The sequence below is a fragment of the Morone saxatilis genome, unplaced genomic scaffold, assembly GCF_004916995.1.
Source record: "Morone saxatilis isolate NCDOM2014 unplaced genomic scaffold, NCSU_SB_2.0 Contig2, whole genome shotgun sequence".
Taxonomy (NCBI): domain Eukaryota; kingdom Metazoa; phylum Chordata; class Actinopteri; family Moronidae; genus Morone; species Morone saxatilis.
Window position 1 is genome coordinate 11,690,739 of NW_023339762.1, and position 15,785 is coordinate 11,706,523.

Below are 15,785 nucleotides of genomic sequence, written 5' to 3' on the forward strand. Positions count from 1 at the left end.
TGTTTGAACTGAATATGACATATGTCAGATAAACCACATGTAATGTTTCATCAGTACAAAGCACAAAATACTATCATATTACAAAGTATGCTTGTTTAATAACCAGGCACCAACTTTCAAAGAACATGCAAACATCTATTTAAAATTTGACAAATTTCTCATTACACAGGCACCACTATTTTTAAGCAGCTAGACATTAACTTGTCATAGCGGCTAAGTAAGTAAGTGATAAGTGGAACGGTCTTACCTGAGTGGGTGCTGGTGAGTGAAGCAGCCCAGCTGTAGATCGGTGAAACAGAGGTCCCTGAGTCCTTGCCCTCTTCTTGCTCTCAGAGGTGAAGCTATCCTCTGGTCCCACGAGCTGTGCCAGCTCTCCGTGCTCTGTGTTACCAGCCCTGATTAACTAATGGCTGACAGATGAGGTTGGCAGGGTAGAGGGAGGAGCACATCGCCATATAGTGTCTTTTCTCCCACCGTTCAAATGCAGATACAGTTCAGCTGGGGGAGCATAGCCCGTATGGCTGCGATTTCCTTTCTTCTTTCCTCCTGCTTTTACAGCAGTAAGGAGGGGCTAGCCCTCCGCCTCATCAACCCCCCCCAACTCCAACATGTTGCCTGTCTCTGCTCTTGTCTGAGGTAGAGGGAGTGCTGTTATCATATTTGAGTGAGGGTGCAGTGGGTATGTGAATCTGCTCAGGGACTAGTCACTCAGCTCTGGCCTCGGCTTTGATGTTCTCCGTCAGCTGAGCCAGCCCTGTGTTTAAAATGCCTCAGTAATTACAATGTGTATGATGCATGTGTGTGCAGTGTCAACCACAGCCCCGCACCACACTTATAAAGAAAAGGCTGGAGGTGGCTTTGTTTGAAGGGTTCAAATGAATACTCAAACTCTGTAAAGTAGATATTTTTAACAGGAAAAAAGACCTTTTAGCTTCTAGAAACAGGAAAGAAAAGATAAAATCCTCAAGACATTTGCAAATTTAGAATCTTTCTTTTAATCATCTGTAGTATGATCAGTACTATGAGGACATAGGGGAAAAAATCATGTGTTTGGTGTTATGCAACATTCTGAGATCATAATTAGAGGACAATGCAATATTATGTTTATTATCTGGACTGGAAAATATGCTAAGACAAAATGTAACTCTCCTCGTCTTGTGTATTCGATTCCAGCACCCCATTTTTGGAGTGGCTTTGTATGGGGGCGCTCACTCGTCAAGCAGAAATAGCGGACACCCTAATTGCTGTCTGGCCTCATGGGGACCGAAGACTCGAGAATATTTTCATCTACAATCTCAGGCAAAGGCCTTTTTCAGAGCTGTCATCAGGGTGTCTGGTTTTTATTCATCATGTTTTTTTTCTCTTCTTCTTTGCCGTCTCTTTAGCTTTCCTGAACTACTTCTAGGTTCCTTATTCATACCAGATGATTGTCTCGCCGTGCGCATGCATCCATGTTTCCCTCTGCATCTTTTCCTCCTTTTGCCTCGGCCTCTGCCATTTACAGCGGCTCTAGAAGTAATTCCTCTGTTTACAGGTTAAATAGTTGGCTGCATTCCATCAGCCTGTGACTGTTTGACAAAAGGTTTTGGCGAAATCCATTTAAGTTGTTTGGTTAAAGTTGTTTGCAGTGTGTTCACTTGGCCATGAAATACAAGAAGGAAGCTGAAGGGTGCTAAATATAAAGTCTAAATGCTGTATATGTTGTACCAAAACATAAACATTATGTTATACACCAATGTTTATGTCTACGGCTCTGTTGATTCCCTTTTGTGTCCACATTCTCTGGAGGCAAATAGAACTTTATTTAAATATTGAACAGCAACGTGTCTTTACAGAAACAATGTCCTGGTTATTCTGGATAATTCCTGAAGCTCGCTATCAACAAATTTCATTGGAACTGCTTTCTAGCAAATACAAGCATTACATTGAAAATTACACAAAATATTAGTTTCAAACTCATTACAGCACAATACTTACAATACAAAACTTTTGTGTTTATATTTTTGTAATAATAAGTTTTTGTAACCACTATCAGTAGATAGCTATGATCTTCAACAGGACTTGCTTATATGCCCTGCTTTTCTCTCATTCTCCACCCGACACCCATCCCCCCTTCTCTCCCTTTCCCTCTCCAGTGTTCAGTGAGCTGCGGTCGGGGGACCAAGCAGCGGGAGATAGCCTGTGTTTATCAGAACCAAACCAAAATAGAGGAGGAGCACTGCAGTCATCTGCCTCGGCCACGGACGCAGAAGGCCTGTCGGACAAGGGGATGCCCCAGCTGGAAGGCCAACAGGTGGAGGGAGGTGTGTTTGCTCTTTTCCTCATCTCTTCTGGCTCTCGGGGACCATACTAGGAGTACTGCTAGCAGCTGAGACACAAGCAAAAATACTTCCCAGAGGTTGCAGATGTAGGACATGTACACACAGAGCACCTGTCCAATCACCACTCAGTTTATTCTTGTTCAAGAGTAATGTGTCATTTCCTTAAGTGTCAACTAAACACCACAGGCTGGATTTGTAAAACTGTTTATGTGGTGCACGTGACATTTAGGATGCCATGTTTAAAATACTCCGAAAAAAATGTATGTGTGAAATAGCAGTGTAGGGTAATCTACAGAGCAGCTTTATGCTGACCAAGTTCTTTTGAAGCTTTTCATTAGATCACACCCTGACCAGCATGTTTCAAGAGAATTGTGTGGCATTGCACACGAAAGCTTGTTCATACAAATCACATAAGCACAGAGGTTCAGAGTTACAGCTGATGGAGCCAAGCTCGGCCTCCCATACAGATGAAAGCATGACACACATCCTGAAGCACAGCAGGTTTCTGTACCACTGTACTAGTGCAATCAGACACTGGGAGGGCAAAGGCCGCGCATAGAGGAGTCGCTAGGGGGGTGAGGTCGCAGTCATCATGGAGCCGACCGCACAGCCATGATATCTGCTACCAAGAGAAGACGCATGCAGCCGCAACACAGCTTTGGCTCAAAGTCATGTTGAGCTCCCGCAGGGGGAAAAGTATTCTAAACCAAATTTATCATAAGTCACAGAGCAGACTGAAAGGAAGAGGCTCTTTGTCATGCTTTGTCAGATTACCTTGAGGATTAAGCATACTGTGTGTTAAAAACACAAAGAGTTTGCATTGTTTGCATCTAAAACCTGCAGTACCATGGGAAACATCTGTGAGTACAACAATGCCATATTATCAGTTTTTAAATAAAGGTTGCTAACTTGTTAATGCAGTTATTGCCTATTTACACATCCAGCTGATTTGTAGCAACATTAGCATTCATCTAGAGTTCATGCCAGCGGATGAATATAAAATATTTAACCTTCTTTTAGCTCTGATTTGGCCTTCACCCACTCCTACAGGAAATATCTGTCTCTTTAGCCGCTAAATGCTCCAATATGTTCACCAGCTAGTCGCTAACTTCATCTGTAGTCTGTCAATGTGCTCTTTTCGGTCACCCAGTGGCAGAACAGTGTTTCCTGATCACCCACAAAAAATAAAATATTTGCAAAAAATTCTCAATTTCCTCCTTAAAAATGTTACAAATCCCTCCTCCATGTAACTGTAAATCCCAAAAGGTCCCTGAAGACCCATGTTTGCCTCCACAAGACTCCTGCCACTCTCCACTCTTTGAGGGTGTCCTCCCCTCTCACACTCTCCCTCGCTGCAGCTGTCTGGAAGCAATCATCTTCCTCCACATACCACCAGCAACCATGAAATCCTCAACTAGAGCATAAAGACATGTTTTATATCTTAATATCTATGCATGTGAAACCTCAGCACCCACTGTTTGAGTTATTCCACAGCTACCCAACCTCTGACTGGAGGTGTAATGGGCAACATGTTAAGGAGCTGAGGGGGTGTGGACTGCCCATTGAGCCAACGACACAAGAATTATTTTCCTCTTTTACTGGTTGTTTGTAATGCAGTGCACACATAGTTTCAATGTAATATTTTAAATTACTGTTATGGTTGGTTCATTCAAATTACAATAAAATATATGTCTAGAGCTATCTAGCTATACACATATCCACATTTTTATTTCCCCATGTTTCTCTGATATGTGTATCTTCCATCACCCTAATACAATGGAGGAGAATTACATTTTGTTTGGAGGCATACAGCATTGAAAATACTTTTGTTTTAAATTAATCAGCAACATCTGTTTTCAGAAACTGTGTTCCTGTTTCACTGGATGATACACAGATCAGTCTGTCAACAGTTTTCATAGGGCCTATAAAGTAGTTAATTATCCAGAGTAAAATGGGACACTGTTTTTGAAAAGACAAATTGTTGTTGGGGGTTTCAAATGTAATTTTACACTGCTGTGAGCAGCTCAAGTATAATTTGGCTAGACTGATCGTGTAAGTGATAAAATATGTTTTGTAATTTGGGTGAACTGACCCTTTAAAGTCTTTTGAGGCTCAGTCAACACTATTATGAAATGACTATTAGTTGCACCATTGCTGATAAAAGTGCTAAAGTTCTTTTGCACAAATACAGCATAAGGTTTCTTCGGCTGTAGCAGTTAACAGTGACTATAATCACTTTAACAGCAGGTTCTATTTTCATGCTTTGTAAGATTTTAAGAAAAGCATTTTTTTCATCTGAAGGTCAGATTTCCTATGGAGCTTTTTGTTCTCTTTCCAAACGCAAGGACTTGACCCTTCACATTCAACCACACACTCTGTAATGATAACACACGACTGCAGTGAGACACGAACAACACAAATACATCTGGAAGTTTTCGGGAAATTTGATACTTGCTGTATAATGCGCAGATTTTCTGACTGTGTGAAATCGCTGAGGCCTGGCACTGTTCTTTGAGGTCTGCTGGAGACAGAAATCAGGCTGATCAGCGAGCTTTACAGAATGCTCCCCCAGTATGCAGGTATGCTTCTCAAAGCACATCAAAGAGATGTTTGAGACAGACCTTTGTGTGACCTCAGATATACGTCTCACAAAGAAGCGACAAACTGGCTTTGGATTTATTAAGTACATTGTTCCGGAGCATCAAAGCAGCAATTCGACACTGCAGACCAAACAAACATTTTAAAACCTAAAAAAAATTGTCACGTTAAAGCGAGTCTATGACACATGAAAGAAGAAATGACACAATCATATAAGTACAGATGTAGATGGAGATTCACGTCTCTTTCCCTGAGCCCTGCAGATCATTGCATAGAATTCACATTGAGATGACACCTTGCACATAAAATAATAGTTGGGTAACTAACAAACTGTCAAGGGCCTAGCAACAGTTTTGTCTTTTGTTTTATTATGGTGTTTTATAAGTATATTATGGTACCATGGTTGACCACTATATAAAAATTTGCAGCAAATAATATATCCATGCATTCCTATCTCTCTCAGGCAGGTCCCCGAATAAGGATGAAACTGACTCAAAAGAATCTTTGGAAATGAAAGAGAATTTGGCGCGTAATTATCCTGTAATCGGTTAGTCTCACTTTAAAGGGGTAATCCAGTCTTTATGGTCAAAATCAAAGCAGCAGAGGCCAACATATCCTGACTGACCATAGCATTGGTCCAACCAAACACTGGCTCTAGACAGAGCCTCTCATGTCCTTTGTAAGAATCGTGGCCATCGTAATTACTTGGAACGAGAGTGTGAGGCGAGGATGTTGTAATTTGCAACTACACTACTAGATGCCACTAATTTCTACACACTGGTCCTTTAAGATCAGCTCTGTGAGAGAATTAAGGTTGGATTGCCATGAAAATAATCACTATACTGCTGTTATATCTGTTAAGTATGGGAGACAGAAGACACCATAAACTGAGTTTCCATTTACTGCCTTTTTCCCAATCAGAAGTGTGTTTGTTTGTCTGTTTTACTAGTGTTCTGTCACCTGTGGAGTCGGAGTTCAGAACCGAGATGTTTACTGCAGACTAAAAGGCACTGGACGGGTCAGAGAGGATTTGTGTGATGCTCACCAGCGACCTCCCATTGTCCGGCCGTGCCAAACTGCAGAATGCACACATTACACTTGGGTTTCGGGTGAATGGGAAGAAGTAAGTACAGACTCATCAATTATCTACTCCCCCCTCCCACTTTCCTTGCCCTCAGTCTCCCAATGTGAGACAGATGAACAGATGTTTAACCGTCTTATTAAGGTCTTTATTGGCTGAGATCTCTGCTCTTTCTCTCTTTCGGTGCACCATTAAATCACCAACCTGCAGTACCCTTGCTGTCTTGCATTATCCATGAGGGCTGTGGTGATAACTATCAGTTTGTAAATCATATCAAACCTCAAAGTACCGATGGCCATCATCCCTTTGTCCCACTGAATATCACTGTTCTGTCATGCTAGAAGACTTTTTTTTTCTCTGCTCGTCTTTCTTTAATGTCCTGAGCTTTGTCCTCGAAACTGAGGCATAAAAGGGGGGTACCACGTAGGGACCTAACGCTGTATCCTCCTGCTGCAGGAATGTTTGCAGTGTTCAGATTCCTGCCTGTGTTGCCTCGAGAACTTAAAGCACAATTTCTTTCACAGTTTGGCTCTGAAATCTTTTCCATACCCTTGAAATACAAAGACATTGCCATAAATTCCTCACACAGCAGACTTTTTACATAAATTAATTTTAAGATTCTACTCCGTACCATTACTTTTAAATACTTCTATAAACCATTACTGCGCCTGAGGGAAATCAGCTTTACTTTTATTTTTTATGGTGACTAGAGCAGATGTTTGGGACTGCGTTACTTGAGAGCTAATGTTGCCATTGTCACACAGCATTCTACTTGTGACTACCTTTACATAATAAATAGTGCCCATTTGGAGAGCTAAAGAGGCAAGCAGGAGTCTGAGAAATCACTGATGCTGTTGCTGAAAGTACAACACTGCCCCCCCTCTGCCAACTCTTCTTTACTCTTACTGAATTCTTATATTTTCCTTATAGTGTAATGCAACCTGTGGAGAAGGCGTGAGAAGCAGGAAGCTGCGGTGCATTGGCCCAAGGATGACACCTGTCCAGAATGATTACTGTGAGCCATCGTCGCAGCCATCATCACACCAGCCCTGCAAAGGAGATCCCTGCCACTACATGTGGATTACAGGGGAATGGTCACAGGTAGGACTACAAGAATAAATAAAGACTGAGCTTAATTCCACTGCAAATACAACTAATGAATAGAAAATAGTGAAAGATGTGTCTTCAGATTACTCGTTTTATCCCACCAACCATTCAAACCCTAAAAGTATTCCATTTAAAGGTCCGGTGTGTAACATTCATCTAAATGGAATACAATATTCATAGGTATGTTATCATTAGTGTATAATCACTTTAAAATAAGCATTGGTGTATTATCGTTACCTTAGAATGAGCCATTTTTATCTACAGAGGGAGCAGGTCTTTCACATCCTTTGTATCGTGACCATCGTAGTTACTTGGAACAGGACTGTGAGACGAGGATGTTGTTATTTGCAACTACACTACAGAGTCCAAGATGAACCGCGTTGTTTCTACCGTAGTCCAGAATGGACAAACCAAACACTAGCTATAGGGGTTTTTGCGTCCTTTGTGAGTTTCATGGCCACTGGCAGGGCGGTATTAGTTTGGTTGCAACTTCACCACTAGATGTCACTAAATCCTACACACAGGTCCTGCAAAATGATATAATACAAAGAAAAGTACATCGTCACATTTAAGGAACTGGAACCCCTGTGGTGTCTGTGTACTGTAAATGTATCTGCAAATTGCAGTGGTTTAGACATTTTCAGATAAACTGAAGAATTAAGTGTTATTTTATAGGTTGAGAAAGTTATCCAGTTGTTCTGGCTAAATAAACCATTTAAAACCCAGTGGATTAGCTAAAAAAAAATACATTGTCACAACGCTGAAAACCCTGTTTTCTGAACTCATAAACAGTTTGGAGATACACATTTTTCACAGGATACCAATGACTATTACTAATTTACTTAATCAATCAACATTTACTCACGCCATGTATTCATAACTGTTGGTTTGTGTATATCTGTGTGTTGCTCAGTGCTCTGCCAGCTGTGGTGTGGGCTACCAGCAGCGTATAGTCTCCTGCTCCGTGATGCCCTCTTCCCAGGCTCTGCGTCTGTACACTGCTGCTCAGTCCTCCTCTGCCAGCACCCACTGCCCTGAGCCCCACCCTCCTGGCACCCAACCGTGCCTCCTCAGGGACTGCCCGCACACCAGCTACTGGAAAGTTGGCCCGTGGAGCAAGGTGAGTCAGAAAACGCTTATTAGGCAGTGAGAAATCCTCTCTAGCTAATTGCCATTTTTACAAAACATTTTGATGACTTGTGCATTTTTTATGGTTCTGCTGATGAATCTCATTTGTGGATTTGGATCTGATTGCAGCTTATTTGTTAATACTTTTTAAGCTGTGTGATTGAATGCCTTTGTGTGTATTTGTGTGTATAACAGTGCTCGCAGACGTGCGGGGCAGGAGTGATGGAGCGCAGAGTGGAGTGTGTGACCTCCAAAGGCCAACCATCCAAACACTGCCGTCCTTCAGAAAGACCTGAGTCTCAAGCTACATGTCAAGACAGAGAATGTGAGCCAAACTCCTCTTCTCTTCTCTTTTCTTCCTTCATTTCAAATACCCAGAGATCTTGTTGTTAAGTGCATAGCTCTGTGGGGCCGAGGCAGCCTTCATTGTGAACTTACAAGTGCTGTAAAACCCGGCAGCGGGCCAAAGCTCATAGGTTCGCTCCCCCACATTTCTGGTGTTTCAGTACTGGTGCATTGGGCTGTTCATTCCCAACATGGCTTCTGCCAAGTCAGGCACTGCTGAAATTAAAATGATATGCTCGGGTGACAGCCAGTTCTGCAGTCAAGTATTAATGCTAATCAGCTAATCAGCATGATATGAGCTCTACAACACTCTGGGGAAACAGGGGAGGCAACGCAAATAATGAAACATTTACAACAACTCTCATTTACAGTAACAAGACGAGAGCTAGGTTACAATGCTTTCTCATACTAGTGTAGTGTTTCATTAGCTTTTGCAACCTCTCTGGTATTTGTTGATGACAGATTTATAGACTGGATTGCACAAGGAGAGTGGCCGAAAATTATGACGTTCAGCGGCTGGTGGCAGATTTCACTGTCAAAGTTTCCCATTTCCTTGCTGTTGCACTAAAAACCTCTCCCTCCTCCCTTCATATTTCCTCTCCCAGGCCAGTTGTTCACTTCCTGCCGAGATGTCCAGATGAGGCAGGGTGTGAAGATAGATGGGGAATACTATCTCAAAGTCAAGTCCCGCATCCTACAGGTGTGTGTGTCCTGTCAAAATTGCTCCTACACACATCATGACTCAACCTGCAGCTTCCCCACAGGCTCAGTTCTCTCAATGTGTTATGCCTCAGATTTACTGTGCTGAGATGCAGACTGATTTCCCCAAGGAGTATGTGACCTTGCGCAGCGGTCAGACAGACAACTACTCCGAGGTGTATGGGAACAGGTGTGTATAATGCATCGATGACTCCACTTGGGCTGTGTATCAGTGTAGCTTCAGATAGTATCATGTAATGCGTAAATCAGTATTACTGTGCTGCATGTTGCATGATGTGTGTAAAATATAGTGTTTGTAGGAGTGTTCAGATTCTTGTCTTTGTCTTAAATAAATCCTAATACTCATCCTTAATACAAAGGTTGCTGAACCCCTTTGAATGTCCGTATAACGGCAGCCGAAGACAGGACTGCGACTGTAGGAATGACTACTCAGCGGTGGGATACACTCTCTTCCAAAAAGTTCGTCTGGACCTGAGCTCCCTGAGGATAATGAGTGCGTAATTACTTTGTGATTGCCTTACACTGTCTACTGTAATAAGACCACACATCAGTGTTGTTTTAACCCTCAGACGCCTCGGCCTGTAGTGCTTAATACCACCCTGTCCAAAAGCCTGAGCTGTCAAAATGTGGCATGTGCTGCTTTCCCCACACTCTCTCCTCTGAAATCAAAATAATGACCTTTCAGCGCTCCCTGTTCACGTCACTAGGCAAGGAAAAAACCGGGGCCTCCGAGCGCAAACACATGAGCATGAGAATAAAGGAATGCGTACGTGCACATACAGCACAGACATGCGTGCCTGCTCTCAAGCATAGACAGACAATACGTGATGCTGCCTTGCACATCTTTTCTTTGACAAGCACACACAAGAAGACCTGAAGACACAAGCGCACACACCCATGCCTGACGTCGCATCAATATCAAACACTCATACTAGCATGCGAGCAATCACACATTCACAGACACACAGTCACTAATACACACACACATCTTCAGGCCATATTCCTCTGCTCATTATTACAGTCAGCTCCACCTTCCCTTTTGTGTCCAAGTATGCCTTTGATTAGAGTATGTGGATTAGTGTACTGTGTGTGTGCGTGTGTGTGTGTGTGCTGAGGGGAAGTTGGATTAGAACCTACACAGTCATCCTTCCATCCTCTTCGTCTGGTCTGGGTCCCGACAGCACATGTTCCCATCCTTGTGCATGGTACTAATTTGGCTTTCAGGCGGCTTGAAGAGTGCTGAGGGGGGGATAATGAGTTCAAGATGAAGGGAAGCATCTCGTGAACTTTATCATCGTTTTCTACAGGCAACGTGAAGGGAGGGCAGGAAAAGGCACTGGTCATGGTTATCATGTGTGACAATGCAGGGTAAATGGGAATGAACAGCAGAGCCAGGGAAACAAGGTTCAGATTAAGTCACTGAATTGAAAATGTAGAAAAAAGATTTGATTTACACCAGTTAACTCACAAATCTACTGTACTAGAGGGTACTTGGGGTGGATTCATAAGCTCCAAGTGAAAATCTTTTATTATCTCTTTGCTCCCTTTTCAGTAAGAGCAATGCACAAAACATTCAGGTAGTCATATAATAGTTACATATCATCGCAAATATGAGTTTTAGATTTAGATTTTTAATTTTGAACTGTATGATATTCACAACTTTCTTTGTGTAAAACTCTTAAAAATCAAATCTATTTGATTTGGGATTTTAGGGGTTTAGAGTTGATTAATTAGGATGAATTACTTGGGATCACATTCAAACCACAAATCTCTTTGTAATAACTTTATTGTGGAAACATCTTTTAGGGATAGTGAAGACATCTGGCAATGTGACAGTAAAGTGACATCAACTCTGCAATGGATTTTAATTGCATAAACTGTAGTTGCTAATACCCTGCGTGCTTATTTACCTTAGAGCAGCTGTCGTCAGTCTATGTTTACTTCTGCTGTTGCATATTGTGACTCCAGATTTGTATCTTTGCTGTTTACCAGTCACAGACCTCCAGTTTTCCCAGACTCTTCTTGGTCGACCTGTGCCCTTTGCTACAGCAGGAGATTGTTATAGTGCAGCCAAGTGTCCACAGGTTGGTAAAATACTGTAAATGTTGGCCTCAGACAAATGTTTCATGTGGTTTTTTGTGTCATATGTTTGTTAGTGGCCTGAAAGTCAAGGAAGACATATTTTTAATAACCATCTGCTGCTATAATTCCTTGGACCTGTGGGGAATACACCCTTAACTGAGGCAGTAACTTCTCTATTCCTCCAATGTAGGTGCTCACCACATAGTAGTGTGTACTCCAGTTATTGCTACAGACCTTTTCTGCAAATATGAAAGAGCACAACCTTCTCGGTTAAACAACAGTGCAAAATTAACTCAATCTGATGTGTGTTTTCAGGGCCAGTTCAGCATTAATCTGATTGGCACTGGCCTCAAAGTGGCTGAGGCCACCAAGTGGACATCTCAGGGCAACTATGTTTCCGTCAAAGTACACAGATCTGAGGTAAGAAGCTAACAGTAGCTGTATGAAATGGTTTTCTTTTGTACGATTGATGGTCTTTGGGTCTTAAGGAATGGATTGTGTCATAAATGTATAGTTGTCAATTTACTGGGAGGTAATTGGGCTTTATGTTGGGTCTTGGAGTACTGGAATGAGATTGTTTTCTCTGAAATGTCATCTGAATTGCTATGTTATGTTTCCGTCTGATTCACTGAAGAGGAATCCCCACTGACATTTATGAAGCTTCCATTCTCTGTGTAAAAAGCTGCCCTTTGCCCACTCTTTCCTCTCTCATTTGTCTTTGTCTGTAGGATGGAACAAGAATCTACGGTCGCTGTGGCGGTTTCTGTGGGAAGTGCATTCCCCAGGCTCACAACGGCCTACTCCTTCAAGTCCACTAAGGGCCATGCAGAGACCAAACCCCTAAATCTTTCTTGAAGACAGTAGCCCAGGAACATGCAATAATCGTGATTTGTTGGACCCCATAGTCATCTGTGAGTGTGGTGGAGGAGCATTTAACAGTAATCGTCCTACAGTAACATCCCCAGTTCCCAAATGGCAGCTAAAAACATACAAGACACTACACATACTGTGCAGTGCTAGAGGGCCACTGTCTGGTCCTTAATTCAAACTGTTAACTCTGAAGAAGAGCAAGCTAGATTTGCTTGCCAACAGTGTTGCAATCAAACATGCCTGCGCTTTGGGACCTAAAATGCTTTCTTGTTCTGACACTGTTATGCATTTTTTAGCATAACTGAAAGGGATACAATACTTCAAAACACTGGGAAAGCAATTACATACACTGAAGAAAAACCTGAACAGACTATACTCTCTGTTCAAAAAAGAAATTCTCATCCTTAAAAAAATAACTTTTTCTGTGAAGTGAAGCGTTTTCTGTAAAAAAAACAAATTCCAGAGTTTTGACATTAAGTACCTGGAACTAATCGTGTTATATGTTACCTTTTAAGGTGCATATATATTTATATTTACAGACACTGTAAACAGTTAGTTACCACTTATCTAACTGACCTGCAATCAGGTTTAAAAATCAATACACTTTACAGTAGTATCTAATAATCATTACAATCCTCTGGTGACAAAGAAGTGCTACAGACAGAGACGGAAATAGTATGTGAGCAATGGTTGTGTTATTGTTGTATTATATATAGGTATATATATATATATATCTACACAGTCATTTTTTACAACTACTAATTGAGCTACACTGCAAATCATCTTACACAAGTTTAAAGGAATAGTTTGACATTTACGCTTATTTATTCTCTTGTCAAGAGATGAGAAGATCAATACCACTCAAGTGCATATGGTAAATATGAAGCTACCACCAGCAGCTGCTAAGATTACCCTAGCACAAATACTGGAAACAGGGAAAAAGGTAGCTTGGCGTTGAGGTATTCAGATATTGTATATACATTTTTTGTTCATGTTTAGTTTGTAAAATGGTATTAGGTTGTAACCGTTAGTTGCTGCCAACATAGAGTGACCTAGATTAGCTAGAAAAGTTGGTTAGTCGTTTTAGGGAATGCACTGTTGCAGTAAGTTCTACAACATTATTATTTTTGCCATACAACTTAAAGGTCCAGTGTGAATCAGACATGTTCAGAACGGAGAAACCAAACAATGGCTCTAGATAGGGCCATTCACAATTACTAAGTTGGAAGAGGAGGGTGAGACGAAGTGTATTCAGTTGGTTGCAGTCTGCAACCTCCCCACTAGATGCCACTAAATCATAAACACTAGACCGTTAAAGCTCAAGAACATTTGACATCACTCGTGAGGTTGCCAAGCAAACAGCGGAGACTCCAGGAAGTGAGTGCACCTTTAGTCCAGCGTCTTTACCCTTAGACAGAGCCTGACTATCTGTTTCACGCTGTTTCCAGTCTTTATGCTTAGCTAAGCTAACTGGCTGCTGGCTGACTAGCTTCATATTTACGAACACGGTAATGGAATTGATCTCCTCGTCTAACTCTCTGCAAGACAGTGAGTGTATTTCCCAAAACTATTCCTTTGGGGCTCATTATAGAACTTATAGAAGGAGTAAGATAGCATCAACTACTGATATTCTTCTAGCTCTGCCTTACATCAGAGGTAAAACATTAAGAGAACGTGAACGGCTACAGATAATTTCAGTTTTCATTGTTGTGTATTTCTAAAGTCTGTCTGCTGTCATCTGCAGTCAGGTATTTTCGCAAAACTACTTAAAAGTGCATAGACAGTCCACTGACCGACATACGACTGTCACATAGAGACAGCATAAACACTAGTGCTGTGAGGAATCACTGTATCAAGTGTGATGTCTCACCTCACACCCTCCTTTGGGCCTACTGTAGGTACCTGCAACCCCTACCTCTCACAAGCATCCATACTCTACTGAGATATGTGTTGTAATATATTTATGTTTGACCATATTTATTCTGTAATGACTGTAGATATGTTCTGTGTTTGAAGGTACAATGACTTCTACCAACAGAGAAGCCATTGTCTGATGTTTTTTGTCTTTTGTCTGCTTTGCTAAAAAGGTATTAGCCTACTACTATTTGTACTGTATAACCACTAACCTTAAATGAGGATCTTTTGAATGGTGCTTTTGAACTACTGGAATTACCTCTGATCTTGAGAAGGAAAACATTGGCTTTTGGCTCTTTAGCAGATGTGAGATCTGCCTATAATGCATGTAATAGTCCTCTCATTAATGTAGCTGAAAATCTAGCTGCAAGGTTGATATATCAGATTAACCACTGCATGAGGAAATGTGCCCTTGAGTAGTATTTGACTCATCATAAATGACTTTCACCATGACCACTACTACAACTATCAAGCAACCTAACATACTGGTATTCTGATGTTAAGCTTTAACCAAAGTTAGAAGATAGATGCAGATTTTTTTCTTCTCAGACAATGCAGCTTCTTTTAACTGAAAGAATGGCTGAAAAATAAATAAAAAGTCAATGAGCAGCTAGAAAACCTTTGGCCATCATTCATGTTTATGATGGTTAATTGTTCTATGAGGTCTGTATCAGAAAGTTAAAGAATACTTGATGCACTATGTGCCATAAATTTTGTAGAAATGTAATCCTGTTTGGGTTTTTTTGTAATAACCGTTAAGATTTGTAACTTATGATATATGTGTATTTTTAATATTCATACTTGAATTGTAAACAATGTGCTAAATACTGAATGGGCATTGGTACTGAATAGAGAAACAGTGTGCTTGTTTGCCATGCTTTATCCAAAGATGTTTTTAAGAATCATGTATACCTACAGTATGTATGTAGCTTGTATAAAAGAAATGAATGATTGATTCTGGTGCTATGATTACTAATCGTACCAATACAGTATGTACTATACTAACGCTGTAATAAGTAATAAAAAATGCTTTTCAGCTTACCCACGAGTTAATTTGTATTTATTTTATATTCATAATACATTTAACAAAAAAACATTTTCAATTTTGACCCTGGCAATTTCTGTCGGTCCACCACTATGGTCCAGAGTGAAATATCTCAACAAATATTCAATGGATTTCCATGACATTTTGTACAGACACTCATGGTCCCGAGAGGGTGTATTTTGCTGACCTCGATGAGCCCCTGACTTTTTCTTCAGCACCTCCATGAGGCTGACATTTTTGTGAAATATCTCAACAAATATTGGCTGGATTTCCATGAAATTTGGTGCAGACCTCAATGGTTTATGACAAAATACCTGCCAATTACAATCCCATCATCATATCTGCTGAACATCATTGTGTTAGCATTGTCATTGTGAGCATGTTAATGTTAGCATTTAGCTCTAATCGCTGCTTTGTCTCACCAGACACAAGATATCTCCTCTGAAAAGGCCTTTCTCACTGTCTTTTGACTTGTGTGAGTTCGAAACTAGTTGTGTTGTCACAAAATCATGCTCATACGTGCACATCTCAAACTATAAGCATACTCAAAGATAACCACAAAGAAATGTTCCCC

General features: G+C 41.1%; 1 protein-coding gene and 1 long non-coding RNA gene across 4 annotated transcripts in view; one reads left to right on the forward strand and one right to left on the reverse strand.

The window, feature by feature from the left end:
• The window catches only part of LOC118330494, a 5,150-nt gene extending 4,739 nt beyond the window's left edge, over positions 1 to 411 (reverse strand). For both annotated transcript variants that reach the window (XR_004796834.1, XR_004796833.1), the window contains exon 1: positions 248 to 411. This is a non-coding gene — a long non-coding RNA (uncharacterized LOC118330494). The remainder of the gene's footprint in view (positions 1 to 247) is intronic.
• Positions 1 to 15,169, forward strand: part of LOC118330493 (A disintegrin and metalloproteinase with thrombospondin motifs 20) — a 75,581-nt gene extending 60,412 nt beyond the window's left edge. For both annotated transcript variants that reach the window (XM_035665038.1, XM_035665039.1), the window contains 11 exons: positions 2,136 to 2,303; positions 5,869 to 6,042; positions 6,931 to 7,101; positions 8,021 to 8,227; positions 8,431 to 8,560; positions 9,186 to 9,280; positions 9,375 to 9,469; positions 9,660 to 9,793; positions 11,293 to 11,384; positions 11,698 to 11,802; positions 12,111 to 15,169. In XM_035665038.1, coding sequence (XP_035520931.1) covers positions 2,136 to 2,303; positions 5,869 to 6,042; positions 6,931 to 7,101; positions 8,021 to 8,227; positions 8,431 to 8,560; positions 9,186 to 9,280; positions 9,375 to 9,469; positions 9,660 to 9,793; positions 11,293 to 11,384; positions 11,698 to 11,802; positions 12,111 to 12,200 — 1,461 coding nt within the window. In that variant the 3' untranslated portion in view covers positions 12,201 to 15,169. The remainder of the gene's footprint in view (positions 1 to 2,135; positions 2,304 to 5,868; positions 6,043 to 6,930; positions 7,102 to 8,020; positions 8,228 to 8,430; positions 8,561 to 9,185; positions 9,281 to 9,374; positions 9,470 to 9,659; positions 9,794 to 11,292; positions 11,385 to 11,697; positions 11,803 to 12,110) is intronic.
• The last annotated feature ends 616 nt before the right edge of the window (positions 15,170 to 15,785 follow it).